At 40.9% G+C, this 27,639-nt stretch overlaps 1 protein-coding gene across 3 annotated transcripts in view; it reads left to right on the top strand.

Annotated features, from left to right (window-relative positions):
- Nucleotides 1-27,639, top strand: part of Ubr2 (ubiquitin protein ligase E3 component n-recognin 2) — a 101,109-nt gene that overhangs the window by 47,063 nt on the left and 26,407 nt on the right. For all 3 annotated transcript variants that reach the window (XM_070023732.1, XM_070023731.1, XM_070023730.1), the window contains exons 19-33: nt 784-906; nt 1,037-1,100; nt 2,066-2,190; nt 6,404-6,456; nt 9,300-9,402; nt 10,543-10,591; nt 10,978-11,132; nt 13,498-13,600; nt 14,623-14,732; nt 15,095-15,175; nt 15,439-15,617; nt 18,280-18,479; nt 20,455-20,548; nt 22,378-22,539; nt 26,023-26,126. In XM_070023732.1, coding sequence (XP_069879833.1) covers nt 784-906; nt 1,037-1,100; nt 2,066-2,190; nt 6,404-6,456; nt 9,300-9,402; nt 10,543-10,591; nt 10,978-11,132; nt 13,498-13,600; nt 14,623-14,732; nt 15,095-15,175; nt 15,439-15,617; nt 18,280-18,479; nt 20,455-20,548; nt 22,378-22,539; nt 26,023-26,126 — 1,705 coding nt within the window. The remainder of the gene's footprint in view (nt 1-783; nt 907-1,036; nt 1,101-2,065; nt 2,191-6,403; nt 6,457-9,299; nt 9,403-10,542; nt 10,592-10,977; nt 11,133-13,497; nt 13,601-14,622; nt 14,733-15,094; nt 15,176-15,438; nt 15,618-18,279; nt 18,480-20,454; nt 20,549-22,377; nt 22,540-26,022; nt 26,127-27,639) is intronic.

Below are 27,639 nucleotides of genomic sequence, written 5' to 3'. Positions count from 1 at the left end.
TTTTCATCCCCCAAACTGTGATGGTTGTACCTCATTCCTTTATCTTGTCACTGGGCTGATGTTGTAAATACTTTTTTAAAAAAGCCAAATTTTATATATACATATATATGTGTATGTATATGTATATGTGTGTATATATATATACATATATATATACATCGATATATATATGTATATATATATACATTAAAAAAAAAATCTTAGCTTAGTTCAAGACCAGATCAGGAGTAAAAATCCATGAGACTCCCATCTCCAAAATAACGAGCAAAATCTAGGCTGGAGGTATGTAATGCTAGCTGAGCAAGCAATCCAAGCAAGCAGTAGGCTGAATTCAAATCCTGATACCAGGAAAAAAATACATATATAGTGCTTACCACAAAATACAAGAGAGCTTGGTAATAATTGAATATGATGGATGTTTAAAATACTAGAAGTCGAGTCGACATTTCTCAGTCTGTAGAGTGATTACCAGGCAGTTTGAGTCCTGATGGAAAACTTTGGAACCAAATTCACAAGAGTAAATTATTTCAAAGTATTAAAAGGAAAGTTTGGAGAAAATCTGTAATCCTTGTTAGTAGTTTTAGGTTTTGGAAGGTTTTTTGCCTTCTGTTTTGTTTTACCAACTTAGATTTTTGTCAACTAGAAGTAGGGATTGGGACTAAAAGGGTTTCCATCTTTTGGGAGGATTGTTGACCAAGGAAGCTCTTTTCTCTTGTGCAAATTAATTGTACAGTGTCCCCTTTGACCTTCCTCTTTTCCTTTATCTGAAACAAACAAAAAAAGACAGGTGTCTCCATGATGGATCCCAACCATTTCTTGATGGTTGTGCTCAGCCGCTTTGAACTTTACCATATCTTCAGTACTCCAGAGCGTGGGAAAAGGTTCAGTTCTGAGGTCACCCATAAGGTAAGCACCAGTGTCCTGAGACTACAGCATATCACCAAGAAGCACCAGGCATTCTGTGTGTGCATATGAGTCATCTGGAAGTAGGGGGCATGTACATTCTCATCACTAACTTTATCTCCTCTACTTGCAGGATGTTACTCAGCAGAACAATACTCTAATAGAGGAAATGCTCTACCTCATTATAATGCTTGTTGGTAAGTTGAGATTACGTTGCATTTTGGGGTAGCAAATAATTCAGATTTCTGAGAAGCATTTCTTGTGAGAAGGTACACTAAGTTTTAAGGGAAGGAAATTGGAACATCTTTTCCTCTCCTTGAGTTTGTGTCATATTGAGAATGACAACACTGCTTCAGAAAGAGCAGAGGGCACAGCTGCAGCAGCAGAACAGCTACCTGGAAGACTTTGGGAAAAGGGAAGAGAGGGAACAGAATTTAGCAAGCAAGGGATAGCACATGCGGAAACAACTTTCTGTCCCTTTAAATCTTAACTCTCTCTCCAAGGTTTTATGATGCCCAAGTGTCTTCTTGACGCCAATGTGATCTGAGTTAATGGAGACCTAAGCCAAAGATGTGGGTTTCATTTCTTGCCACTTGTGTTTTCAGTCCTACCTTTGTCTCCTCTCTTCCCATTCTTTTATCCCTTACCCTCTCTCCCTGCTGTTTCAACCCTTCTGTAATACATAGAGCACAGAGTCCTGGTTACTGAGAGGAGATGGCATGAAGCTGTCAGAAGGTGATATCTTGCTTGTTGCTAGATAGAAGAGGGTGGAGTGGAAGCAGTCTTGAATACTTTTGTTCTGTCTCACCATTCCAAGCCATCCTGCAAAATTGCCTCTGAGTGCTCTGAACTTGCCAGGAGCCTGCCCCCTGGACTGACTTAAAAGTGTGCTAGGAACTGCTTTCTCCCTGGTTTGTTGCCGAGCCACTTGTTTATTGTTTTCTTATGGCAGAGATGTAAACAGAGGAATATATTGTATTGGTTGAACTAGAGGTATATGCCATACAACTGTACTAATTGTGTACAATGCCCTGTTCTTTGTTTTCTTTTTTGGGGAGAAGGAGGTTACTGGAGTTTGAACTTAGGGCCTTGCACTGAGTTGCACCATACACAGCTCTACCACTTGAGCCACACTTCAAACCCACACTTTCATTTTTGACAGGAGAAAGATTTAGTCCTGGGGTTGGACAAGTAAACGCTACAGATGAAATTAAGCGGGAAATTATTCATCAGTTGAGCATCAAGCCTATGGCTCATAGTGAATTGGTGAAATCTTTACCTGAAGATGTAAGTACCTACATTTTTTAAAAAGAAAATTGTAGTAATGTCTTCCTATTAGCGCACTGTGAAAAGAGTTACTTCTTTATACTTTCCCACAGTTGTAAATTCTACAGTTTTTAGGGTGATTGTAACTCCATTTGTTCCTATGAAAAGTAATTAGAAGAAGAGAAGCCTAAAGGGATAGAAGTGGAAAGCACGTAGGACTAGAATTGTCTACAGTAAAGCCTTGAAAGAGATGGGCTGGGAAGGTGGCTCAGTGGTAGTGCACTTGCCTTGCATGCCTGAGGCCCTGGGTTTGCTTCCTCAGCACCACATAAGCAAAAAGAAAAAAAAGCCGGAAGTGGTGCTGTGGCTCAAGTGGTAGAGTGCTAGCCTTGAGCTAAAGAGCTGAGGGACAGCACCCAGGCCCAGAGTTCAGGCCCCACGACCGGACCAAAAAAAAAAAAGAGATGAGGACACTGTGAGCAAAGGAAACCTGGACCTTCGAACTAAATGTGTCCACTTGAGAGAGTAGCAGGGTTTTAGTTCCAAGATCCATTGCCTATGGAAGCTTCAGACCCTAATATTGGGGAAGGGAATGAGAACTCCCCTCACTTGCTTTGACTAACCTGAACCAAGTTTTCTAAAGCTTTTCCTAGCCAGGCATCCAAAAATCCCCTTAAAAATGAACACTGATGGGGCTGGAAAGGTGGCTCATTGGTAGAGCGCTTGCCTTGCATGCATGAGGCTCTGGGCTCGATTCCTCAGCACCACTTAAGCAAAAAGAAAAAAGCCAGAAGTGGTGCTGTGGCTCAAGTGGTAGAGCGCTAGCCTTGAGCTGAAGAGCTGAGGGACAGTGCCCACGCCCCACGACTGGACCCAAAAAAAAAAAAACAAAAACGAACACTGATTCATTTTAGTCGATGCAAAATAATAGTCACAAGGACATTGTGGATTGAATTGCAACCTATTTTTCAACTCTAAGGCCTTTCAGAAACAACTCTTAGAGTTGAGACTGTATGCTGGTGCCAGTGGCTCACACCTGTAATCTTAGCTACTCAGGAGGCTGAGATCTGAGGATCGAGGTTCAAAGCCAGCCCGAGCAGGAAAGTCCATGAGATTCTTTTTTTTTTTTTTTTTTTGGTCGGTTGTGGGGCTTGAACTCTGGGCCTGGGCGCTGTCCCTCAGCTCTTCAGCTCAAGGCAAGCGCTCTACCACTTGAGCTACAGCGCCACTTCCGGTTTTCTAGTGGTTTATTGGAGATAGGAGTCTCACGGTCTTTCCTGCCCGGGCTGGCTTTGAACCGCGATCCTCAGATCTCAGCCTCCTGAGTAGCTAGGATTACAGGCATGAGCCACCAGCGCCCGGCATCCATGAGATTCTTATCTTCAGCTACCCACTAGAAAACCAGAAGTGGCATTGTGGCTCAATTGGTAGAGCGCTAACCTTGAGCTCAAGAGCTGAGGGACAGTGAGTGCCCAAGCCCAGAGTTCAAGCCCCACGACCAACAGAAAAAAAAAAGAATTGAGCCTGTATTTTCATTGAGGCTTTTCAAAATTGTCTCCCAAATTTGAACCAAAGATCAAAACTTCAAAGCATAACATTTATTCTTCTGAGATTTCCACCTATTTTACCCTGTTTGATGGGACTATTTCTCAGATACTCAACCATTATGCTGTGTCCCCCTAACAGCATTTGTCTTCATGAACAGGACCATTGGAAGCAGTGCTTCTCAGTCAATGACAGTTTGTTCCCTGAGGAACGTTCACACTGTGTCTACTCTGTGCAGATTATGGGCTGCTGTGGTGTTGAGTGGGGACAGGCCGGGCTGCAGTATGTAGGCTAGCATCACAGCCAAGAATCATCTACAGGTGTTTTGTTTTGTTTTGTTTTGTTTTTTTTGGGTCCAGTCCTGGGGCCTGAACTCTGGGTCTGGACGCTGTCCCTCAGCTCTTCAGCTCAAGGCTAGCGCTCTACCACTTGAGCCACAGCGCCACATCTGGCTTTTTTCTTTTTTCTTATGTGGTGCTGAGGAATCGAACCCCGGGCCTCTGACATGCAAGGCATGCGCTCTACCACTGAGCCACCTTCCCAGCTCTACAGGTGTGAACTATCAAGCACTACTTTTTTTTTTTTTTTTTTTTTTTTTGGTCAGTTGTGGGGCTTAAACTCTAGGCCTGGGTGCTGTCCCTTAGCTCTTCAGCTCAAGGTGAGTGATCTCCCACTTGAGCCACAGCGCCACTTCCAGTTTTCTGATGGTTAATTAGAGATAAGAGTCTCATGGACTTTCCTGCCCAGGCTGGCTTTGAAACTCCATCCTCCGATCTCAGCCTCCTGAGTAGCTAGAATTACAGGCATGAGCCACCAGTGCCTGGCTTACTGCTTGTTTTTTTAGATGATTTCTCACTAACTTGTTTTGTCCCAGTTGGCCTTATTCTACAATCCTCCTGATATCTGCCTCTTGAAGACATCGGATTAAGGGAATGTTCCAACACACTCTTTTGTAGTTTTTTTTTTTGTTTGTTTTTGTTTTTTTTTGTCGGTCGTGGGGCTTGAACTCTGGGCCTGGGCGCTGTCCCTCAGCTCTTCAGCTCAAGGAGAGCTCTCTACCACTTGAGCTACAGCGCCACTTCCGGTTTTCTGGTGGTTTATTGGAGATAGGAGTCTCACGGTCTCTCCTGCCCGGGCTGGCTTTGAACCGCGATCCTCAGATCTCAGCCTCCTGAGTAGCTAGGATTACAGGCGTGAGCCACCAGCGCCCAGCTTCTTTTGTAGTTTTTAATTCAGAAGATGAATTGTGAATTGTTACCTAAAGAAGCAGTTATCACTTAACCTACATTTAAAGAAGAATCAAATTTAAAACAGCATTTTTAAGGTGGTGTGTGCTTTTTGTACCATGATAGCAACTGTATTTCATAAACATTTGACCAGAGAATTCGTTAATAATACTTTCTATTCACATCTTGGAAGTACTGTTTTACTGATAAAAAAGAAATTACCATGACTTTTTCACAAATGTTGTAACTATTTTATATAAATTTTTTTTATAAAAAATGAAGTAACAGGGGCTGGGAAGGTGGCTCAGTGGTAGAGTGCTTGCCTTGCATGCCTGAGGCCCTGGGTTCGATTCCTCAGCACCACATAAGCAAAAAGAAAAAAGCCGGAAGTGGCGCTGTGCCTCAAGTGGTAGAGTGCTAGCCTTGAGCTGAAGAGCTGAGGGACAGCGCCCAAGCCCAGAGTTCAGGCTCCACGACTGGACCCAAAAAAAAAAAAAAAGAAGTAACAGGTCTGGGAAGGTGGCTCAGTGGTAAAGCGCTTGTCTTGTGTGCCTGAGGCCCTGGGTTTGATTCCTCAGCACCACATAAGCAAAAAGAAAAAAAAAAGCCGGGAGTGGCGCTGTGGCTCAAGTGGTAGAGCGCTAGCCTTGAGCTGAAGAGCTGAGGGACAGCGCCCAAGCCCAGAGTTCAGGCCCCATGACCGGACCCAAAAAAAAAAAAAAAAAAAAAAACGAAGTAACAATAAATGGAAATTTCAATCAAATACAGGAGAGAATATATAAAAAATTTTTTTTGCTTTAAAAAGCTGGGCACTGGTGGCTCAGGCCTGTAATCCTAGCTACTCAGGAGGCTGAGATCTGAGGATCACAGTTCAAAGCCAGCCTAAGCAGGAAAGTTGTGAGACTTTTTTTTTTTTTTTTTGTGAAAATACTGTACAGAGGGGTTGCAATTACATGGGCAAGATAATGAGTACATTTCTTCTCAAGCATTGTAGCCTCCTCCTTTGTTTCCCCTTCCCATCCCATCATCCCCCTACCCCCTCCATGAGACTCTTATCTACAATAAACCACTAGAAAACGAAGTGGTGCTGTGGCTCAAGCAGTAGAGCGCTTTCCTTGAGCTGAAGAGCACTGGGACAGCACCCAAGGCAAATTCAAGCCCCATGACCAACCAAAAAAAATTTTTTTGTTTTTATATTTTGTGTTTTCATTGTGTTTAGAAGCTCTTACTGACATTCCGTATGGTGGTGATTTTCTTAAAGTATTGATTTGGGATGAAGAATGGACGCTTAACAAATCAGTCTCCAGCTGGGTGCCAGTCATTATACTGAGGAGCCCTCATTCTAGGAAGTGGATAGTAACCTGTGTGTTCACAGAGTGGCTGTTAGCGTTATTGGGGTGGGATACCATGTGCCAGTGCTAGCTAGTACTTCTGTTGTTAACCTGAGCTCATTTCTACTCTAGGAGAACAAGGAAACTGGCATGGAGAGTGTAATTGAAGCAGTTGCACATTTTAGGTGAGTTTGCTTCCTGTTACTTGTAGTTTTGTGGTGTTTTAATAGTTGTTTTTTCTGTTTGTTTTTTTTCAATTGTTTGTTTTTTTGATTGATGAGCTGAGAATGAATATGTTGCTTTCACTGGCATTTTCAACTTAGAATTCTAAACTAGATTTCTTATTGACATTTTTAATCTTAGGATCTAACCCTTCATTTCACCACACAGTTGCATTATGAGGGTTATCATAGCATTCACAATAGGTGTTCATACTTCATGGTTTCAATTATTGTAATTAATTTAAAGCAGTGATTTAAGTATTAAACCTGCTTTGTATTAAAGTTGCTTTCTTTGGGACCAGGCATGGTGGCACACATCTATAATCTAAGCTAGATATAGGAGGACCAGGGTTTGAGGCCAGCTCGGGCAAAAGTGAGCAAGACCCTTTCTCAACAAATGATCCAGATGTGATGGTATATGTCTGTAATCTCAGGGCTCACAGAAAGCTTTGTGGGAGGTGGAGGCAGGAGGATCACAGTCTGAGGCCAGCCCCAGGTAAAATTATAAGATCCTATTTGAAAAGTGACCTAAGTCAAAAAGTGCTAGAGGCATGGTGAAAGATCATCTGTCCAGCAATGGCAAAGCCAAATTCAAACCCCAGTACCACCCAAAACATTTGTGTCCATTTGAATGAGACAACCTAAGTGTGAGATGGCCTCTGACTGCTGCCTTCATTATTCTGTTTCCCCCAACCAGTAAGCTAGTTTAAAGTTGTTAAAGCAGTTTCTTAATCCTGCTTTTTCCTTGCTCCCATCCAACTACAGTGTCTTTACTTTTATTGATTATAAAGATAGTACATGCAAAATAACTAATAAAGAAATAAGGAAGGAAGGAAGGAAGGAAAGAAAGATGGTACATGCTTTTAGAGAAAAAGCAGAAAGGTAGGAAGAAAAAAGTCTCACCATAATCCAACCACTCAGGTGAGTTCTACTACATTTAGATAATTATTCTAAATTATTTCTATAACTTATCTATACACGTATAAGGGGGTAGGAAGATATATACTTTAACAAAAATGGGGTTATGTTTATTTTCCCTCTCTGGATTTTTCCCCCTTTTTTGTGGGGCTAGACATCAAAACTCAGGGCCTTGTGCACACTAGGCAAGCACTTTATCAGTGAGCTCCACCCAAGTAAACTTTAGTGGGGTGTTCCCATGTTTGTGGTCTTGGGGGTTTTGGGTTTGTTTTACTTGTTGGTCTGCGTGGGTCGACTTCACCCTTTACTTCTTTATAGTTGTACTTTAATAGATTGAACCTCTCACTGTTGATGGCCACTGCACTTGGCAGGTTTTCCCCATTATCAACAACAGGAATTGAATACCACTGTGCTTATGTTGGTATGAAAATGTTTCTTTGGTGGCTGGGAAGGTGGTTCAGTGGTAGAGTGCTTGCCTTGCATGCCTGAGGCCCTGGGTTCGATTCCTCAGCACCACATAAGCAAAAAAGAAAAAAGCCGGAAGTGGCTCTCTGGCTCAAGTGGTAGAGCGCTAGCCTTGAACTGAAGAGCTGAGGGACAGCGCCCAGGCCCAAAGTTCAGGCCCCACGACCAGACCCAAAAAAAATAGAAAATGTTTCTTTGGGAACTTGCTAGGTCAAAAGGAAAGCATATGTTAGGTTTTGATTTGTATCTTGAAACATCAGTTTACCCTCTGCTACTTTGCCAGTGCTTTAATATAGACACTTTTTTTTTTTCCTTGAGGGAGAGGGTGATTGATGTTGGTGATTGAATTCAATGTCTTACCATGAGCTCTACCACTGAGCTACTCCTCCAGCTTTATATGCTGACTGGCAACAAAAATGTAATATTAGTTTATTTGAATGAGTCTACCTACCAGTGAGGCTGAGCATCTTGCTAATATGCTTGTTGACAGTGGTCAGTACAACTGTTTGACCTGTCTTATGCTCCACAGCATGAGCACTGCTCCTGAGGCTTGAACTCAGGGCCTGGGCGCTGTCCTGAGCTTTTTTGCTCAAGACTAGCACTCTACTACTTGAACCACAACTCCACTTCTGGTTTTTTTGGTGGTTAATCAGAGTTATAGAGTCTCATGCACTCTGCTTCCTGGGCTAGCTTTGAATCATGATCCTGAGAGTTCAGCTTCCTGAGTAGCTAGGATTACAGGCATGAGCCACTGACATCTAGCTCTCCATAGCGTTTTTATGTGTTAGATATCTCTGGTCCTTCCTGATAAACTAAACAAACACATTTGCTATTGGACTTTTTGGTGTTTTTTGCGTAACTGACACAATGTTTTAAAGTATTTAGAATGTTTTAGAATATTTTTCTGTAGTATTTGGTTTCTTTTTATACTCTAAATGAAGGTTCTTTAAAACTCAGTATTGTTTCTGTCTTTTCTACATAAAAATAAAACTTACTGCAAACATCTTCGAGTCTCAAAATAGTGAAATTAGCATTACTTGCATTTTGATGCTTGGAGATGTAATCTGTGTTACCTATTAGGCTTTTAATTGTTGGAGTTACATGTCTATTCCATTAATTTAGTTACATGTCTATTCCATTCATTCCAAACTGGACATGCTAGATTAAAAGGATCACAGAAAGCTTTGGATTGTAGTGCCAAGTTAACCACAGAAAATAGTTTCAGTGGTTGGAGGCATGGCACTAGCCATGAGTGAAAGTAACAGGTACTGAGTTTGAGTCTTGGTCTTGGACCTAAAAAAGAAAGAAAATAGTTTCAACTGAGCATCTACCAGCAGTATATGAGAACAACTTTTGCTGTTCTAACATCTAAGATTCTCATGCGTTAGTTTGTGACTTTAATCGCAAAGGCCTTTTTTTCTTAGGAAACCTGGATTAACAGGACGAGGCATGTATGAGCTGAAACCAGAATGTGCCAGAGAGTTCAACTTGTATTTTTATCACTTTTCAAGGGCAGAGCAATCTAAGGTAATTGCAAAAATTAAATGTAGTGGGAAATGATTGGATTTGTTTTTCCTTGAAAACTTTATTGCATTTTACAGATTGAAAAAAATTTTTTAAAGATATAAACAAAAGAAAGTACAAATTACTTAGAAAACCACTGTTTAGATCTCCCACACAATGTTTTATGTACAAATAGTTATGATTTATGTAATTATATATTAATGTCTATTTATATGCAATATGTATATAAAATGTTGTCTTTTAAAAACCAATGTTTGAGGGCTGGGAAGGTGACTCAGTGGTAGAGCACTTGCCTTGCATGCCTGAGGCCCTGGGTTCAATTCCTCAGCACCACATAAGCAAAAAGAAAAAAGCCGGAAGTGGTGCTGTGGCTCAAGTGGTAGAGCGCTAGCCTTGAGTTGAAGAGCTGAGGGACAGCGCCTAGGCCCAGTGTTCAGGCCCCATGACCGGACCCAAAAAAAAACACAATTTTTGACCTGTACTATAATAACTTTTCTGTTTTCTACACATTTCAGAACAGTTACTGTTTAACATACTTTTCCACAAGGATTTATGCTGTTTTGCTAATCATTATTAGATAGTTAAATTTTGTCTTTTATTGGTTTTTAAAATATATTTTCAATGAATGGTGTTAGACATGGAACTTTTATTTATTTAGTTTTTGATGCATGTCAAAGAATCCAAACTTAATTTTTTGGTTTTAGTTTGTATATATTTTCATTGAATTTTAAAGCAACAAGAACTCATTTGAAAATCTAGTGGAGAAAAAAAATTAAGGGTGATATATGGATTTAGGGAGACCACAACACTAAAGGTAAAAATTTTCTAAAATCAAAAAGTAATGGAGTGGCTGGGAATGCGGCTTAGTGGTAGAGTTCTTGCCTAGCATAGGTGAAGCCCTGGGTTCAATTCCTCAGTACCACATAAACAGAAAAGGCTGGAAGTGGTGCTGTGGCTCAAGTGGTAGAGTGCTAGCCTTGAGCACAGAGAGGCTCAAGGACAGTGCCCAGGCCCCCTGAGTTCAAGCTCCGGGGCCTGAAAAAAAAAAAAAAAAAAGTAATAGAGCAGAAATTGATTTATGTCACTATGAGATACTGTTTTGTATTACAATTTTTGTTTAAATTACTTTCTTTTTTTAATTAGGCAGAAGAAGCTCAACGGAAATTGAAAAAGCAAAATAGGGAAGATACAGGTACTTTTGATCCTTACCTTTCTAAAAATCTCATTTGAGTTTCTTTGACCTTGCCATGCATTGTTTTCTATTTATCTCGATGGTTGTCTCTGGTGAGATAAATAGAAGTTTCCATTTTTTAAATTAATATAAAGACCACTTGTTCTGACTCACCCTGGGATTAATGGTTTTATCTCAGATCTTGAGACATTTCTAGGGAAAACAAAGGTTTTCCTTTGTACTGCTGCTGTACTATGCAGCTGTTTATGCACTTGACTGGCCTTGAGTGCTAAAGACTTCTTACAGTCTATGTGAATGAATACTCTGAATGGCAAGCCTCAGAAGTATGGAGCAGGGGAGTTTATTTAAAGGTGTTTTGTAAAGAGCAAAATAACTCTCTTTCCTAGCACTTCCACCTCCAGTCCTGCCTCCGTTCTGCCCTCTGTTTGCAAGTTTGGTTAACATTTTGCAGTCAGATGTCATGTTGTACATTATGGGAACCATCCTACAGTGGGCTGTAGAACATAATGGCTGTGCCTGGTCTGAATCTATGCTGCAAAGGGTGAGTTGGATGCAACTTCCTATTTATATTTCAGTGGTTTTCATTAAAAAAACAAAGTATTTTGATACAAAGATAAAACTTCTATACATAGAAACATTAGGACTCCAATCTACTTTATTGCCTCAATTCATAATATACTATGTTGTTATTCTTTTGGTGTCTATCAGTGAAAGTGTGTGCCAAGCAGATTTTTTTATACTACATTATGATTACCTTCATCCCATTGGCCAGTGTATCTCCCCATCATTGGTCTTGGCCTTTGCATAGATAGTACTCAGAAATAGGCATGATATGTTAGCCAATGTGTTCACTTGGGTTTCTCCCTTAATTGTCTCAAAAAGAATCTTGAGTTGATCCCTATTCATATCTTAAAATCAAACAAATGAGCCTGATGCTAGTAGCTCACACTTGTAATCCTAGCTATTCAGGACGTTGAGGTCTGAGAATCATAGTTCAAAGCCAGCACAGGCAGTAAAGCCTCTGAGACTCATCACCAATAGCCATCAAAAAAAAGCTGGCAGTGGAGCTGTGGCTCAAGTGGTAGAGTGCCAGCCTTGAGCCCAAAAATCTCAGGGATAGCACCGAGGCCCAGAGTTCAAGCTCCAAGACCAGCACAAAAAAAAGAAAAAAAAGTGAATAAATGAAACTTGGACTATTAAGTTCCTATGACAAAAAAGTAGTAAGTTTGAACCTCATTTAAATATTACTTATAACTTTAATGTAAGTCTTTCCTACATCATCTCATTGAATTGACAAAATACGCCATGGATAGATATTAACTCTTCCATTTTAGAGGTGAGACGTCCAAGTTTCAATGAGGTTCATGTAACATTCCTGTTACGATGTAGCATGAAAGTTGACATAATACCTGTGCAGCTAATAGGATGCCTACTCTGTGCCTTACTGACTGCCAGGCACAGTATTTGTAACCCTCAGAACTCTAGAGGGAAGTGGTTTATTTCTAGGTTAAAGATGATGACTTCGTCTCAGAGGGGTTCCCTGCAAGCATATAGCTTGAAAGCAGTAAAGCCAAGGATTCAAATGAAGGCAAGCCTTCCTCCACAGCTTCCATTCTTTGAATTGTCTCAGCAGGTTTAAGTATTTCATTGGGTAAGGTGTATGTATACACCCCTCCCATTTGTGAATGTATTTAAGTTGTGCTGTGGTACCTTGGAGACTCAGTGCTATGTGAGAAACCACTTGTGGGCAGTGATATATTGAGGGAAAGTGAACAGTGTTTATCTTGTACATATGTTTATTTTGTTCTGGCTAACCTAGTTCGTCTGGTCTCTGACAGCTAACTAGTTTCCATATATGGAAGAAAAGATACAGAGACACCACTCACTATCACCTTCAAAACTTGGAAGCAGGATAAAAGCAATAAAAATTCAAATAGCCCAGTGTAGTTACATGTTTCCTAAGAAGTTTCTAGGAACTTTTTGTGAGATATATTTTAAAACTACAAGCAGGGCTGGGAAGGTGGTTCAGGTGGCTCTACCTGAGAAGGTAGAGTACTTGCCTTGCATGCATGAGGCCCTGGGTTCAATTCCTCAGCACCACATAAGCAAAAAAAAAGTCAGAAGTGGCGCTGTGGCTCAAATGGTAGAGTGCTAGCCTTGAGCTGAAGAGCTGAGGGACAGCGCCCAGACCCAGAGTTCAGGCCCCACCACCGGACCCCCCCCCCCCAAAAAAAAAAACAAAAACAAAAACAAAACTACAAGCAAATTGGCATTAGAGGAAATATATTTCTATCTCAGATTATTAAGGCCTAGTTTAGTACTGAGAGATGCCTTAAGTGGTTATAATTTGGCCACTGATTATTAGATGATTTTTTTTCAAGGCTGCAATGTAGGGATGAAATAAAACTGAAAATAATGAATTGTAGGAATTGCCTAGTTATCACACCTGGTGATAACTAACTATCCTAAGTATTTGCACTTGGCATTTCATGCTGATTTTTTGTGTGTGTGTGCCAGTCCTAGGGCTTGAACTGAGGGCCTGTGTACTCCCTGAGCTTCTTTTTGCTCAAGACTTGCTCTACCACTTGAATCACGGTTCCACTCTTTTGGTAGTTTATTGGAGATAAGAGTCTCATTGACTTTCCTGCTCAGGCTGGCTTTGAATCTTGATCCTCATCTCAGTCTCCTAAGTAGCTAGAAGTATAGGCATGAGCCACCAGCACCCTGACTACTAACTGTTCTTTATTAGACTATGAACCTCCATCATTTAGTTTAATAAAAGTTAGGACTTAGAATAGTTTTTATTAAATTTAAACTTTTTATTTTTATGATAGTGAGTTCTTGTGATATTTTGTACGATTTATTTTTTACAAAAAAAATTATTTAAAAAAACCATTTTATTTGAGGTATTACACTTGATTGGGATGGCCCTACAAGAAGAAAAGCAGCACTTAGAGAATGTCATAGAAGAGCATGTGGTAACATTTACCTTCACTCAGAAGATTGCAAGTATGTATTGTACACTTTGTACTAAACAAAACATACAATAATATATCTGTAACCCCTGTTACTGGAGAAGTTCTAAATGGGTACTATTGAATGTTAGCATTTGTGGCTATATTTATTCATCTGTGTATTAAAGGTACTTTATTAGGTCCTGATATAAAAATAGGTTCTATGCATACTTAAGATGCACACTTTTTTTTTTTTTTTTTTTTTTTTTTTTTGTCGGTCGTGGGGCTTGAACTCTGGACCTGGGCACTGTCCCTCAGCTCTTCAGCTCAAGGCTAGTGCTCTTCCACTTGAGCTACAGCACTACTTCTAGTTTTCTGGTGGTTAATTGAAGATAAGAGTCTCATGGTCTTTCCTGCCCAGGCTGGCTTTGAACCAGGATCCTCAGATTTCATCCTCCTGAGTAGCTAGGATTACAGGCATGAGCCACTGGCACCTGGCCGGATTTCTACTTTTTGCCAAAATTCTACTTTTTACGGTGTTTTATTTGTTTGTTTTTTTATTGTTTTTATTTTTTCTTTAGTGGTACTGGTGATTGAAGTCAGGGCCTTACATAAGTCTTTCTTCTTGGGCCAAGACCTCACTTTCGAGTAGATGTGTGCTACTTATGTTGGCCTCAAACTATGGTCCTCCTATTTACATCTCCTAAGTGCCTGGAATTAGGCATATGCTACCACATCCTGCCTCTTGTATTTGTTTTGCTGCTCCTATTTTACCATTTTTGGTCACTGGCAGTCCAGTTAAGTTTCCGTGTCCCTTCACAAAGCCATTCTTTTCTGGCCCAAAAGATGTGTTTTCCCAGCCCACATCAGCAATCTGCCATTTTTTCAGGTTATTTATAAATTAATATGTTATGGTAGGACTATATGAATTCAGGTTAAAAGGATTATTTTGGTCACTTTATTCAGTGATATTACTTCCTAAACGACTAAGTACAGTGAAAATACAGTTTTCTCTTATGGAAATAAGAACTGGGATGTGCTAGCTGCAGTTTTGTGCCTTTTTTTTCTCTGCTTTAGAGCCTGGGGTAGCACCAAACAATTCACCTAGCATACTGGCTATGCTGGAGACATTACAGAACGCTCCCTATCTGGAGGTCCACAAAGACATGATTAGGTGGATACTAAAGGTAACAATTCCCACATTGTTTTTTTTTGTTTGTTTTTTTTGTTGGTCATGGGGCTTGAACTCTGGGCATGGGCGTTGTCCCTGCACTCTTCAGCTCAAGGTGAGCACTCTACCATTTGAGCCACAGTGTCACTTCCGGTTTGCTAGTGGTTTATTGGAGATAAGAGTCTTATGGACTTTCCTTGCCCGGGCTGGCTTTGAACCGCGATCCTCAGATCTCAGCCTCCTGAGTAGCTAGGATTACAGGCATGAGCCACCGGCGCCCGATGACATTGTTCTATTTATTTACTGTTTATTGAAATAAATAGTATGTCATGATAAAATTGCATAGCTTTGGGATAATTGATACTTTTTTCCTTGTAGATGTACAATACTATTAAGAAGATAAGGGAGAATTCATCCACCAGTCCTATGGCAGATACAGAAGGAGCCATAATGGAAGAGGTATAAATATAATAGTACTGAAAAAACACAGCAAGTGCAGTACAAATTCACTTATTTGTAATAAGTTATCAGTGGATATTCTCATACATTTGAAATTCCAGTTTTTTTAATGTTCTACTATTTATTAATCTGTATTAACAAGGTAAGATTCTTAAAATTTAATATGATAGAATAGTTTCACTTAATATTATAATTGTTTTTACTTTGGAAAAAAAATGTGCATGTAGTATATAATGGTCTAATTGAATGAAGCATAATTTCAGAGTTCCAGAGACAAAGACAAAGCTGAGCGGAAGAGAAAGGCTGAGATTGCAAGGCTGCGCAGAGAAAAGGTTATGGCCCAGATGTCTGAGATGCAGCGGCACTTCATTGATGAGAACAGAGAGCTCTTCCAGCAGACATTAGAACTTGATGCCTCCACCTCTGCTGTTCTGGATCATAGGTAAACAAAGTCATAATTGAATCTCAGGAACAAAGTTTCTTTTCCTTACAGTTGGTGTTCTTGTTTTTGTTTTTGCTTTTGCTTTTGTGTGCTGATCCTATGGCTTGAACTCAAGGCCTGAGCTCTGTCCCTGAGCTTTTGTCCACCAGGCTAACACTCAACCACTTGAGCCAAAACTCCACTTTTGGTGGTTAATTGAAGATAAGGAGTCTTATGTACTTTGATGCCTAGGCTGGCTTTGAAGCTTCATCCTTAGATCTCAGCCTCCAGAGTAACTAGGATTACAAGTGAGATCCATCACAATCTGGCTATAGGTTCTTTTTTTTTTTTTTTTGTCATTCCTGGGGCTTGAATTCAAGAACTAGGTGCTGTTCCTGACATTTATTGTTCAAGATTAACATTCTACCACTTGAGGCACAGGTATACTACCAGGTTTTTGGTGGTTAATTGAAGGTAAGTGTCTCATGAGACTTTTCCTGCCTGGACTGGCTTCAAATGATGACACTTAGGATTCAGCTGTCCAAGTAGCTAGAATTACAGGCATGAGCACCAACACCCACTTTATTTATCTACTTAATTGCCAGGCCTCTGGCTTGAACTCTGGACCTGGGAGCTGTCCCTGAGCTTCTTTGGCTCAAGGCTAGGGCTCTACCACTTGAGCCACAGTGCCACTTCCAGCTTTTTCTGTGTTGTTTATTGGAGGTAAGAGTCTCATGGACTTTCTTGCCCAGGTTGTTTTCCAACCGCGATTGTCAGATCTCAGCTTCCTGAGTAGCTAAGATTACAGGCTTGAGCCACCAGCACCTGGCAAGTACCCACTTTACAGGTACATTTTTATTTATTTTTTTTATTTTTTTTCCAGTCCTGGGGCTTGAACTCAGAGCCTAGGTGCTGTCCCTGAGCTTTCTTGGCTCAAGGCTAGCACTCTACCACTTGAGCCATAGGCGTTAGCCATCGACTCCTCACGTGAGTAGTATTTTCTACAAAAGATTTTGGCCTTCCTTAAGGAATAGATGCTTTAAGCTCAGCATCTGTCATTAGTTGCATATGGGTAGTGAGGATTAAAGAAAATGGCTCTAACACATGAGAAAATCTTCAGGCAATTAAAAATGCCCTTTGCAGGAAAATGAATGGAACTAGAAAAAATCATTTTGAGTGAGGTAAGCCAAGAGCAGAGAGACATAGCACATGGTCTCCCTGATACGTGGATGTAAAATTCAAAATGCAAGGAGATATGACAAAGTAAACAGGACTCAAGAAACAAAGGACCTCTACTTAATTTTCGTATCATTTCTAAATACATTGGTTTCTCAGTGTTATTTTCATTTTTATTTTAATAAAAATGAGGTGTATTTTATGGCATATAGATTAGAATAGTTGATATGCCCAGAATACTTTTCTTTTTCTTTTGTTTTTAATTCTGTTTTATTGTATGGGAAGGGATGGGAAGGGGAAACAAAGGAGGAGGCTATAAATGCTTGATAAGAAATATACTCATTATCTTGTCCATGTAATTATAACCCCTCTGTACAGTATTTTCACATTAAAAAAAAAAAAACGGGCTGGGAAGGTGGCTCAGTGGTAGAGCACTTGCCTTGCATAGATGAGGCCCTGGGTTTGATTCCTCAGCACCACATAAGCAAAAAGAAAAAAGCTGGAAGTGGCGCTGTGGCTCCAGTGGTAGAGCGCTAGCCTTGAGCTGAAGAGCGGAGGGACAGCGCCCAGGCCCAGTGTTCAGGCCCCACAACTGGACACCCCCCTCCAAAAAAAAAAAAAAAAAGCAAGGGCTGTACAACCAAATGTACAGGAGTATTGCAGACATGATAAAAAAAAATTCTGTTTTATTGTAAAGATGCTGTACAGAGGGGTTACAGTTACATGAGTAAGGCATTGTTACACCTTCTCTTGTGCTCCCACTATAAAGTCCCTAGACTATGTTCTTGACCTCATATATGGTATATATATGTGCACATCTGAGGGAAGCTAGGAGGGCTAGAATCAGAAGGAAACAGGAAAAAATACAACAGTGGGGCCCATTAGCTGCACTGGACATTGATGAAAATGAACTAAGCAATTCAAGGGTAGCGATGGGAGGGAGGGAATGAGAAGGAAAGAGGGAACATCTTACACTAAGCAAAAGGAAAGAAATGTACGTATCACCGATGTAGAAGAAAATAGTTGTATTGTTAAAGTTTATAGAATTTATAAACTTTATAGACCATGATAATGAGAATTTGCCTTGTGAAGGTTAAAATGTATTTGTGTCTTTAAGTATCACTATCCCACAATACTGTGCAATTTGTGAAAGTTATGTAATCAATCTCATTTTTTTTTTAATGCCTGATGGGGCTTGGGAATATGGCTTAGTGGTAGAGTATGCTTGCCTAACATGCATGAAATCCTGAGTTCAATTCCTCAGTACCATATAAACAGAAAAGGCCAGAAGTGGCACTGTGGCTCAAGTGATAGAGTGCTAACCTTGAGCAAAAGAACCTCAGATACAGTGCCCAAGCCCTGAGTTCAAGCCCCAGGACTGGCAAAAGAAAAAGTACCTGAGCTATTATATGCATACTGAGCTATGTGTATTCCCGAGCTATTGTGTTATGAGTATCTAGAAAGTCCTTAGGTTCATTGATTATATTTATAACCTTTTATATTACAGTCCTATGATTTCAGATATGACGTTTACAGCATTGGGCCCAGCACAAACTCAGGTCCCTGAACAAAGACAATTTGTTACCTGTATATTGTGTCAAGAGGAGCAAGAAGTTAATGTGGAAAATAGGGCAATGGTTTTGGCAGCCTTTGTTCAAAGATCAACTGTACTATCAAAAAACAGAAAAAAAAACATTGAGGATCCGGGTAAGTCATGACAAGGTTATTGACTGCCATTTAGTGTGGTTGGGTCACTTAGGGAGATTTTATTTATTTGATAATTACTCCATAGGGTTGGTATTATATTTAGCCAGAACATAAGCAAGAATTGTTCACTTAATAGGGAACCACATCTGAGATGCTAAGTCTGAGTCATGCAGTTGTATTCCTCCTCTCCAGTTTGTTTTCCATTTGTTTGTGCCCATGTTGACACCTGTTGAACTTCCTGAGGAAGTTGTCTGAGAAATTCCCAAAGCACCTCTTTAGTCAGAACCTTTCACTTGGAGGATGTGAATTTTCCCTCAAAGGGAAGTCTTCACAGTATGACTGAAGTACCCTATTTATGAATAATAACTTTTAATATTTTTATCTTAAAGTTATTTAAGGCCCCGTGCCAGTGGCTTATATCTGTAATCCTAGCTACTTAGGAGGCTGAGATCTGAGGATCGCAGTTTAAAGCCAGCCCAGGCAGGAAACTCCGTGAGACTCTTATCTCCAATTAACCACTAGAAAACCAGAAGTGGCGCCTGTGGCGCAAGTGGTAGAATGCTCACTTTGAGCTGAAGAGCTGAGGGACAGTGCCCAGCGCAGAGTTCCCACCCCACGACTGACCAAAAAAAAGTTATTTAAACTAGATGTTTAAAAACATTCCAAGGGCTGGGAAGGTGGCTCAGTGGTAGAGCGCATGCCTTGCATGCCAGAGGCCCTGGGTTCGATTCCTCAGCACCACATAAGCAAAAAGAAAAAAAAGCCGGAAATGGTGCTATGGCTCAAGTGGTAGAGCGCTAGCCTTGAGCTGAAGAGCTGAGGGACAGTGCCCAGGCCCAGAGTTCAGGCCCCATAACCGGACCCAAAAAAAAAAAAAAAAAAAAACATTCCAAGCCAGGCACCGGTGGCTCATACCTGTAATCTTAGCTACTCAGGAGGCTGAGATCTGAGGATCACAGTTCAAAGCCAGCCCTGGCAGGAAAGTCTGTGAGACTCTTATCTCCAGTTAACCACCAGAAAACCAGAAGTGGCACTGTGGCTCAAGTAGTAGAGCACTTGCCTTGAGCTGAAGAGCTGAGGGACAGCGCCCAGGCCCAGAGTTCAAGGCCCATGACCGACCAAAAAAAAAAACCAAAACATTCCAAGTCAAAAGTTGTTTCTCATTCATTAATTCCTGAAGAAAAAAGCTTTAGCTGGCAATAAGTGAATTTTTTACTATAAAAATTGGCACCAGCCGGATGCCAGTGGCTCACACCTATAATCCTAACTACTCAGGAGGCTGAGATCTGAGGATTATGGTTCAAAGTCAGCCGGGGTAAGGAAAGTCCATGAGACTCTTATCTCCAATAAAACCACTAGAAAACTGGAAGTGGTATTGTGGCTCAAGCAGTAGTGCTTGCCTTGAGCTGAAGAGCTCAGGGACAGTGCCCAAGCTGAGTTCAAGCCCCATGACCAACCAAAATAAAAAAAAAATTGGCACTAGAATGAAAGCTTCTAACCAGCCTCTAATCTGATCTGTCATGAGCCTAGATATTTCATTGTCACTTTGTCATATGGTAGGTATGGTTATTTCTACACAAGTCATGTGTCATTAGACAGCTGCTTGAGAGAGCATATCCCTTACTGCCAAAACATCCTTTTTTTTTTTTTAATTAGAGCATTGAAACCCAGCTTTGAATGTGTTGAAGTCAGTCTCATGACAATTACCTGTTTTTATTTTGAGCTTAGTGCCTGATGGAGAGAAGTAGACTATTTCATTGACAAAGACTGGATATGTTGTTACCCTTGGTATTCCTGGGGATTGACTTCAGGAACTCCTAGTGGACACTAAAGTCCACAGATAATCAAATCCTTAAGTCCTTATATAGTAACAAGTTTAAAAGTCCTTATTAATGATTCCACAAATTTAAAGAAATTAATTTAATTTTTTATAAGAAATTAAATGCTTGTTTTTGTTTTTTGTTTTATAATGCAGAAAAATATGATCCATTATTCATGCATCCTGACCTGTCTTGTGGAACACACACAGGTAGCTGTGGACACATTATGCATGCCCATTGTTGGCAAAGGTAATATATATTCTTCATAGTGGTCAAGAAAAGCTTATCTGAAGGCTCATAGTTGAATTTTTTTTTTTTTTTTTTGTTGGTCGTGGGGCTTGAACTCTGGGCCTGGGTGCTGTCCCTCAACTCTTCAGCTCAAGGCTAGCACTCTACCACTTGAGTCACAGCGCCACTTCCAAATTGAATTTTTTTTTTTTTTTTTTTGGGTCCGGTCGCGGGGCCTGAACTCTGGGCCTGGGCGCTGTCCCTCAGCTCTTCAGCTCAAGGCTAGCGCTCTACCACTTGAGCCACAGCGCCACTTCCGTCTTTTTTCTTTTTGCTTATGTGGTGCTGAGGAATTGAACCCAGGGCCTCAGGCATGTAAGGCAAGCGCTCTACCACTGAGCCACCTTCCCAGCCCCCCAAATTGAATTTTTAAGTAAAGGAAATTCCATTCTAGAAAAAAGAAAAAGAACTAACAATATTGAACAAAAAATATGTATTTTTGCCTAATCACAAAAAATGATTTGATATGTTAACAAATCGTTGGAAACTTTAGAATATGTCAAATTAGTGTAGCTTTGTAGCAGTCTTTTTGATCCCTCAAACAAGTAAGTGAATCTGTAACAAACTGGAAGAAGAAAGGGGTTTTGGGGGTTTTTTTGGTGGGGGGTTGCTTGTCTTGGGATGCTGTCCCAGGATTTTTGTGCTCATGGTTACTACTCTACTACTACTCTACTACTTGAGCTTCAGCTCTGCTTCCTGCTTTTTGGTGGTTAATTGAAGATAAGAGTCTCCCAACTTTCCTTCCCAGCCTGACTTTGAATCATGATCCTGAGATATCAACCTCCTAGATAGCTGGGATTACAGGCATAAGCTACCAGTGCCCAGCTAAGAAAGTTTTTATGCTTTTTTAAAGTGGGATAAATCATAAATAAGTGAGTAATGTCTTTTTCTAGATCCAAGGTGAACTGCTCTTGATTACAAAGGTGTTGGTGCTTTGTTGCTTTCAACATTGCCTTGACTCCCTGTACTAAAATGAAAAAACCTTGAACATGTTCAACCTTGCTACTTTCTGTGCTTCTGCAAAAGCAATGCCAGTACTATTCTAGAAATGTACTCATGGAGTAACCCAAACAAGTAACCCCACTAAGCCTGCAGAATTGAATGGATCAAAATAGCAGTAACAGATTTCTATCATTACTTTTTTTTTTTTTTATGGGTCAGTCATGGGGCAGGAACTCTCGGCCTGAGTACTGTCCCTCAGCTCAAGGCTAGTGCTCTACCACTTGAGCCACAGCACCACTTCCGGTTTTCTGGAGATAAGAGTTTCATGGCTTTTCCTGCCCCAGCTGGCTTTGAACCGTGATTCTCAGATCTCAGCCTCCTGAGTAGCTAGGATTATAGGCATGAGCCACTGGCACCCTGCTTCTATCATTACTTTTGAAATGCTTTTTTGCCAGTCAGTCTGCTTTTCATTTTCCTGCCTTAGAACCCCTAATATAGTTTGATTATTAAAACAACTAAAAAAAAAACATAGTGCCACTGTTTTTTTTTTTTTTTGGGGGGGGGAGGGGTCCGTTCGTGGGGCCTGAACTCTGGGACTGGGTGCTGTCCCTCAGCTCTTCAGCTCAAGGCTAGCACTCTACCACTTGAGCCACTTCCGGCTTTTTTTTTCTGCTTATGGGGTGCTGAGGAATCGAACCCAGGGCCTCAGGCATGCAAGGCAAGCACTCTACCACTGAGCCACCTTCCCAGCCCCGAAAACAAGTAATTTAAAATGTTGAAATTTGTATCTTGTTGGAATAAATAACCACTGACTTGATTCTGACACCTCATGTTCTCTCATTGTGAAGGTATTTTGATTCTGTTCAAGCTAAAGAACAGAGAAGGCAACAACGACTACGCTTGCACACAAGCTATGATGTAGAGAATGGAGAGTTCCTTTGTCCCCTTTGTGAATGCTTGAGTAATACTGTTATTCCTCTGCTGCCTCCTCCAAGGAATATTTTTAACAGGTAAATCTTCTTCTTCACACCTATTTTTAATAGTTGTTTTTCACCCATAAATAATATAGAACATAATAAAATTCTGGTATTCATGATAAACAACTATCTTTATCTGTAGGCCTCTTTCTTTCAATCTCTCTTTCATACATTTCAAAGATAGAGGCAGATAGAGCAGTTCTTAGAGGGCTGGGACCATGGCTTAGAGGTAGAGTGCTTGCCAAGCAGGCATGCTCTGTAACACATAGAAAAGGCTGGAAGTGGCACTGTAGCTCAAGTGGTAGAAGTTTAGGGACAGTGCCCAGGCCCTGAGTTCAAGACCCAGGACTGGCAAAAAAAAAAGGGAGCTGCCGGGCGCTGGTGGCTCATGCCTGTAATCCTAGCTACTCAGGAGGCTGAGATCTGAGGATCACGGTTCAAAGCCAGCCCGGGCAAGAAAGACCGTGAGACTCCTATCTCCAATAAACCACCAGAAAACCGGAAGTGGCGCTGTAGCTCAAGTGGTAGAGCGCTCACCTTGAGCTGAAGAGCTGAGGGACAACGCCCAGGCCCAGAGTTCAAGCCCCACGACTGACAAAAAAAAAAGGGGGAGCTTTCTTTGAATAATAATTATTTGCAATTTACTGGCCAAGAAATGCTTTAGGAATCAATGTTCAAAAAAAAAAAAAATGTAGCCAGTCACTGGTGGCTCACCCTTTAATCGAAGCTACTCAGGAGACTTGAGATCTGAGGATCATGGTTCCAAGCCAACCCAGGCAAGAAAGTCTGTTTCCAACAGAAAACCACAAGTGCCACTGTGGCTCAAAATGGTGGAGTGCTAACCTTGAGCACAGGAGCTCAGGGACAGTGACCACAACAACAACAAAAATTGTATTATTTAAAATGAACCAATCCTGGGGCTGGGAAGGTGGCTCAGTGGTAGAGCACTTGCCTTGCAAGCCTGAGGCCCTGGATTCGATTCCTCAGCACCATATAAGCAAAAAGAAAAAAGCCAAAAGTGGCACTGTCGCTCAAGTGGTAGAACGCTAGCCTTGAGCTGAAGAGCTGAGGGACAGCACCCAGGCCCAGAGTTCAGGCCCCACAACCGGACCCCAAAAAAATAAATAAAATAAAATGAACCAATCTTGCCATTTCCTAATTTTAGGAAGCATTTAGTTAATAGGACTATGGAACGTGTTTAACATAAGAATTTGATCTTATCCACTATTAAGACCTTAATTTCCTTTCCAGTTTAGAATTGTGCTATCTACCTTAATACATGCAAACCCTAGCTCAGCTTCTCTTATCTGAAATCCAAAATGTACCTAGCTGATGCTTGTAAAATTTCAAAATTTGAATTTTGCATTTTCAGATTGGGGAAGCTTAGCAATAAAGTCTGTACAAGTACTCCAAAATCAGAAAGTCTCTGAAATCATTGCTTCTTTTCTTGTTGCCCCCCAAAATACAGTAAAGCTCAGCCTCTACTAATTGAAATCTTTTTTGTTGTTGTTTTTGTTTTTTTGGGGGGTCCATTTGTGGAGCCTGAACTCTGGGCCTGGGCCCTGTCCCTCAGCTCTTCAGCTCAAGGCTAGTGCTCTACCACTTGAGCCACAGCACCACTTCCGGCTTTTTTCTTTTTGCTTATGTGGTGCTGAGGAATCGAACCCAGGGCCTCAGACATGCAAGGCAAGTGCTCTACCACTGAGCCACCATCCCAGCCCCTAATTGAAATTTTAATCCTTGATTTCTGTGCGGTTTCTTGGATTCAGTCCAAACCAAACTCATGTTTTGTACTATGTTTTAGAAGTCTGTTACTTACAAAGTATTCTTTTTCTCTTTTTTTTTTTTTCTTTTGTCAGTCATGGGACTTGAACTCTGGGCCTAAGCACTGTCCCTCAGCATTTCAGCTCAAGATGAGGACTCTACCACTTAAGCCACAGTGCTACTTCCGGTTTTCTGGTGGTTTATTCAAGATAACAGTCTCATGGCCTTTCCTGCCCGGGCTGGCTTTGAACTGTGATCCTCAGATCTCAGCCTCCTGAGTAGCTAGGATTACAGGCATGAGCCACCAGCGCCCGGCTACCAAGTATTCTTAAAATATTACTAAGCCAGGCACTAGTGGCTACACCTATAATCCCAGGTACTCAGTAGGCTGAGATCTGAGGATGGTTGGAAGCCATCCCAGGCAGAAAAGTCCATGATAATTTATCTCCGATTAACCAGCAAAAAAGCTAGAAGTGGAGAGGATTAGAGAACAGAAAAGCTCAGGGACAGTGCCCACACCCTGAGTTCATGCTCCAGGATGGTTGGGGGGGGGGGGGGAGTCGGGGAGGGAATGACTAGATTGTGATGTAAATTCATGCTCCTAATCCTAGTTTATAAAATGAATTTGAACTAAGAAACCAGTCATTCTTAGATTAAGGATTAAGCAAGTAAGGAGAAATGATCTTTGGTTGAATTTCACCTGTGACTTGGTAGTTTAAGTATGTTTTGTCTTACTCTTCAGAGACATTATTGCATAGTCCTAAATGAGGAGTTATAAAAATAACAGTCTTTGGAATCTGACAGAACTGAGTTTGAAGGCCAAGTTTGCCTCTTATGACCTTAAGCTCTAAATTTCAGTTTCCCCGTCTGCAAAATAGGGACAATAATACATAGGATTATACTAAACATTTACAGTAAAGCATTTATTAAGAGCTTATCAAGCCGGGCGCCAGTGGCTCACACCTGTAATCCTAGCTACTTAGGAGGCTGAGATCTGAGGATCATGGTTTAAAGCCAGCCCAGGCAGGAAAGACCATGAGACTCTTATCTCCAATAAAACACCAGAAAACTGGAAGTGGTGCTGTAGTTCAAGCTGAAGAGCGCAGGGACAGCGCCCAAGCCCAGAGTTCAAGCCCTACCACCGACAAAAAATAAAATAAAATATAAGAGCTTATCAAATAAGCAGTTAATAAATCTTGGATGTGGTAGTAAATGTGATATTTAAAAAATTGTAGTAGATTCCAATACTGAAAGAAATGCCAGGGGCTGGAAATGTGGCTTAGTGGTAGAGTGCTTGCCTAGCATGCATGGGTTTGATTCCTCAGTACCACATAAACAAAGAGCTGGAGGTAGTGCTGTGGCTCAAGAGGTAAAGTGCTAGACTTGAGCTGAAGAACTCAAGGACAGTGCCCAGGCCCCGAGTTCAAGTCCCAGGACTGGCAAAAAAATTTAAAAAAAAAAAAAATTTAAAGCCATTTTTCATATCCGTTCTGGATTGCCCTTCCCCCACTGCTGGTGATTGAACCTTCACTCTCATGCTTTTCAATCAAGTGTTCTATCCCAGTGTATATCTCTAACACACGTTCTGTTTCAGTTGTTTAGTTTGGTTTTTTTCAGTAACATTCCCTCTGACCTGTTCTCAAATCTTTGAGATGTCTAAAATATTATACTCATGATAATTTAAGAACTCTTTTCTATCTTAAACTAAGCAACAATAGTAAAGTGCTAAGTATTCTCTGTAATCTTTTCTAGGAGGTTAAATTTTTCACATCAACCAAATCTGGCTCAATGGATTAGAACAGTATCTCAGCAGATAAACGCGTTACAGGCTCTTAGGAAAGAAGAAAGTGCACCTAGTAAGTTCTGGTATCCTCTTTTCTTTTTGTCCCCTAAAGCCTGAGATCTTCCGAAAATAAGATCCAGAATAAATTTGTTTTAAAGTATTACAAACCTTGCATTAAAGTCTTTTATTTAAGCCAGAGGTAGGTATTGCCTTTAATCTTAGCAGTCAGGAGATTAAAGCAGGAGGATCTTTGAGTTCAGTCTGGGGTATATAGAATGTGTAGAGAGATCCTGCCTCAAAAAAATTTTTTTTTTATTCTTTTTTTTTTTTTTTGGTCAGTCATGGGGCCTGAACTGTGGGCCTGGGCACTGTCCCTAAGCTTGTCAGCTCAAGGTGAGCACTCTCAAGACACAGCGCCACTTCTGACTTTTTCTGTTTATGTGGTGCTAAGAAATTGAACCCAGGGCCTCATACATGCAAAGCAAGCACTCTACCACTGAGCTTCCTGCTCAGTCCCCGATTCATTGTAATTTTCTTTTGTCCTTTTTTTTTTTTAAAGCAGTACTGGAGCAGTGCCTAGGTACTGTCCCTTAGCTTTTTCAGTCAAGATTGGTGCTTTACCACTTGAACTACAGTTCTACTTCTGAGTTTTTACTGATTAATTAGAAATAATAGTCATCCAGACTTTACTGCTCCTAGCTAGCTTTGACCCACAATCTTCAGATCTGAGCCTCCTGGTGAGCTAGGATATTTTGTCTTTTTAAAATAAATTTGTCTCTTATGCATTAAATCATCTTTCTAGTTGTTTTTTTTTCTGGTTTTTTTTTTTTTCTTTTTGTCTGGTTGTGGGGTTTAAACTTGGCCTGGGTGCTGTCCCTGAGCCTGTTTGTATTCAAGGCTAGTGCTCTAACACTTGAGTTACAGTGCCACTTCTAGTTTTTGAGTGGTTTAGCTGGAGATCAGAGTCTTATGGGGACTTTTCTGCGTGGGCTGGCTTCAAACCACAAACTTCAGATCTCAGCCTCCTGAGGAGCTAGGATTACAGGTGTGAGCCACTGATGTTTGGCCATATTAATCTTTATTCTTAGAAAACATATAAGGTCTGGGAATGTGGCTTAGTGGTAGAGTGCTTGCCTAGTATGCATAAAGCCCTGGGTTGATTCCTCAGTACCACATAAACAGAAAAAGCCAGAAGTGGCGCTATGGTTCAAGTGGTAGAGCCCTAACCTTGAGCTGGGACAGTGCTCAGGCCTGAGTTCAAGCCCAGGGACTGGCAGAAAAAAAGAAGGAAAACATATAAGTGCAAGAAAAGTTTATAATAAATGCTTTTCCATTCTGCTGAAGTGCTAGAGAAAGGGAAATGTGAATGCGACTGAGTGCTAAGTGAGCTTTAATTCAGTGTCTGAGTCATTTAATCGTAGGCAGCGCCAAAAACTCCCCAAGTCAGAAGTGGCTCTGTAGCTCAAGTGGTAGAGCACTAGCCTTGAGTAGAATTGCTGAGGGACAGTGCCCAGGTCTAGAGTTAAAGCCTCATGACCAACCAAAAAAAGAAAAAACTCCCATGTCTCATCTGCCACACACTGCCC

Source organism: Dipodomys merriami, unplaced genomic scaffold (assembly GCF_024711535.1).
Source record: "Dipodomys merriami isolate MVZ:Mamm:240054 unplaced genomic scaffold, mDipMer1.0.p SCAF_16, whole genome shotgun sequence".
Lineage (NCBI taxonomy): Eukaryota > Metazoa > Chordata > Mammalia > Rodentia > Heteromyidae > Dipodomys > Dipodomys merriami.
This window is presented reverse-complemented; position numbering and strand designations above follow the sequence as displayed.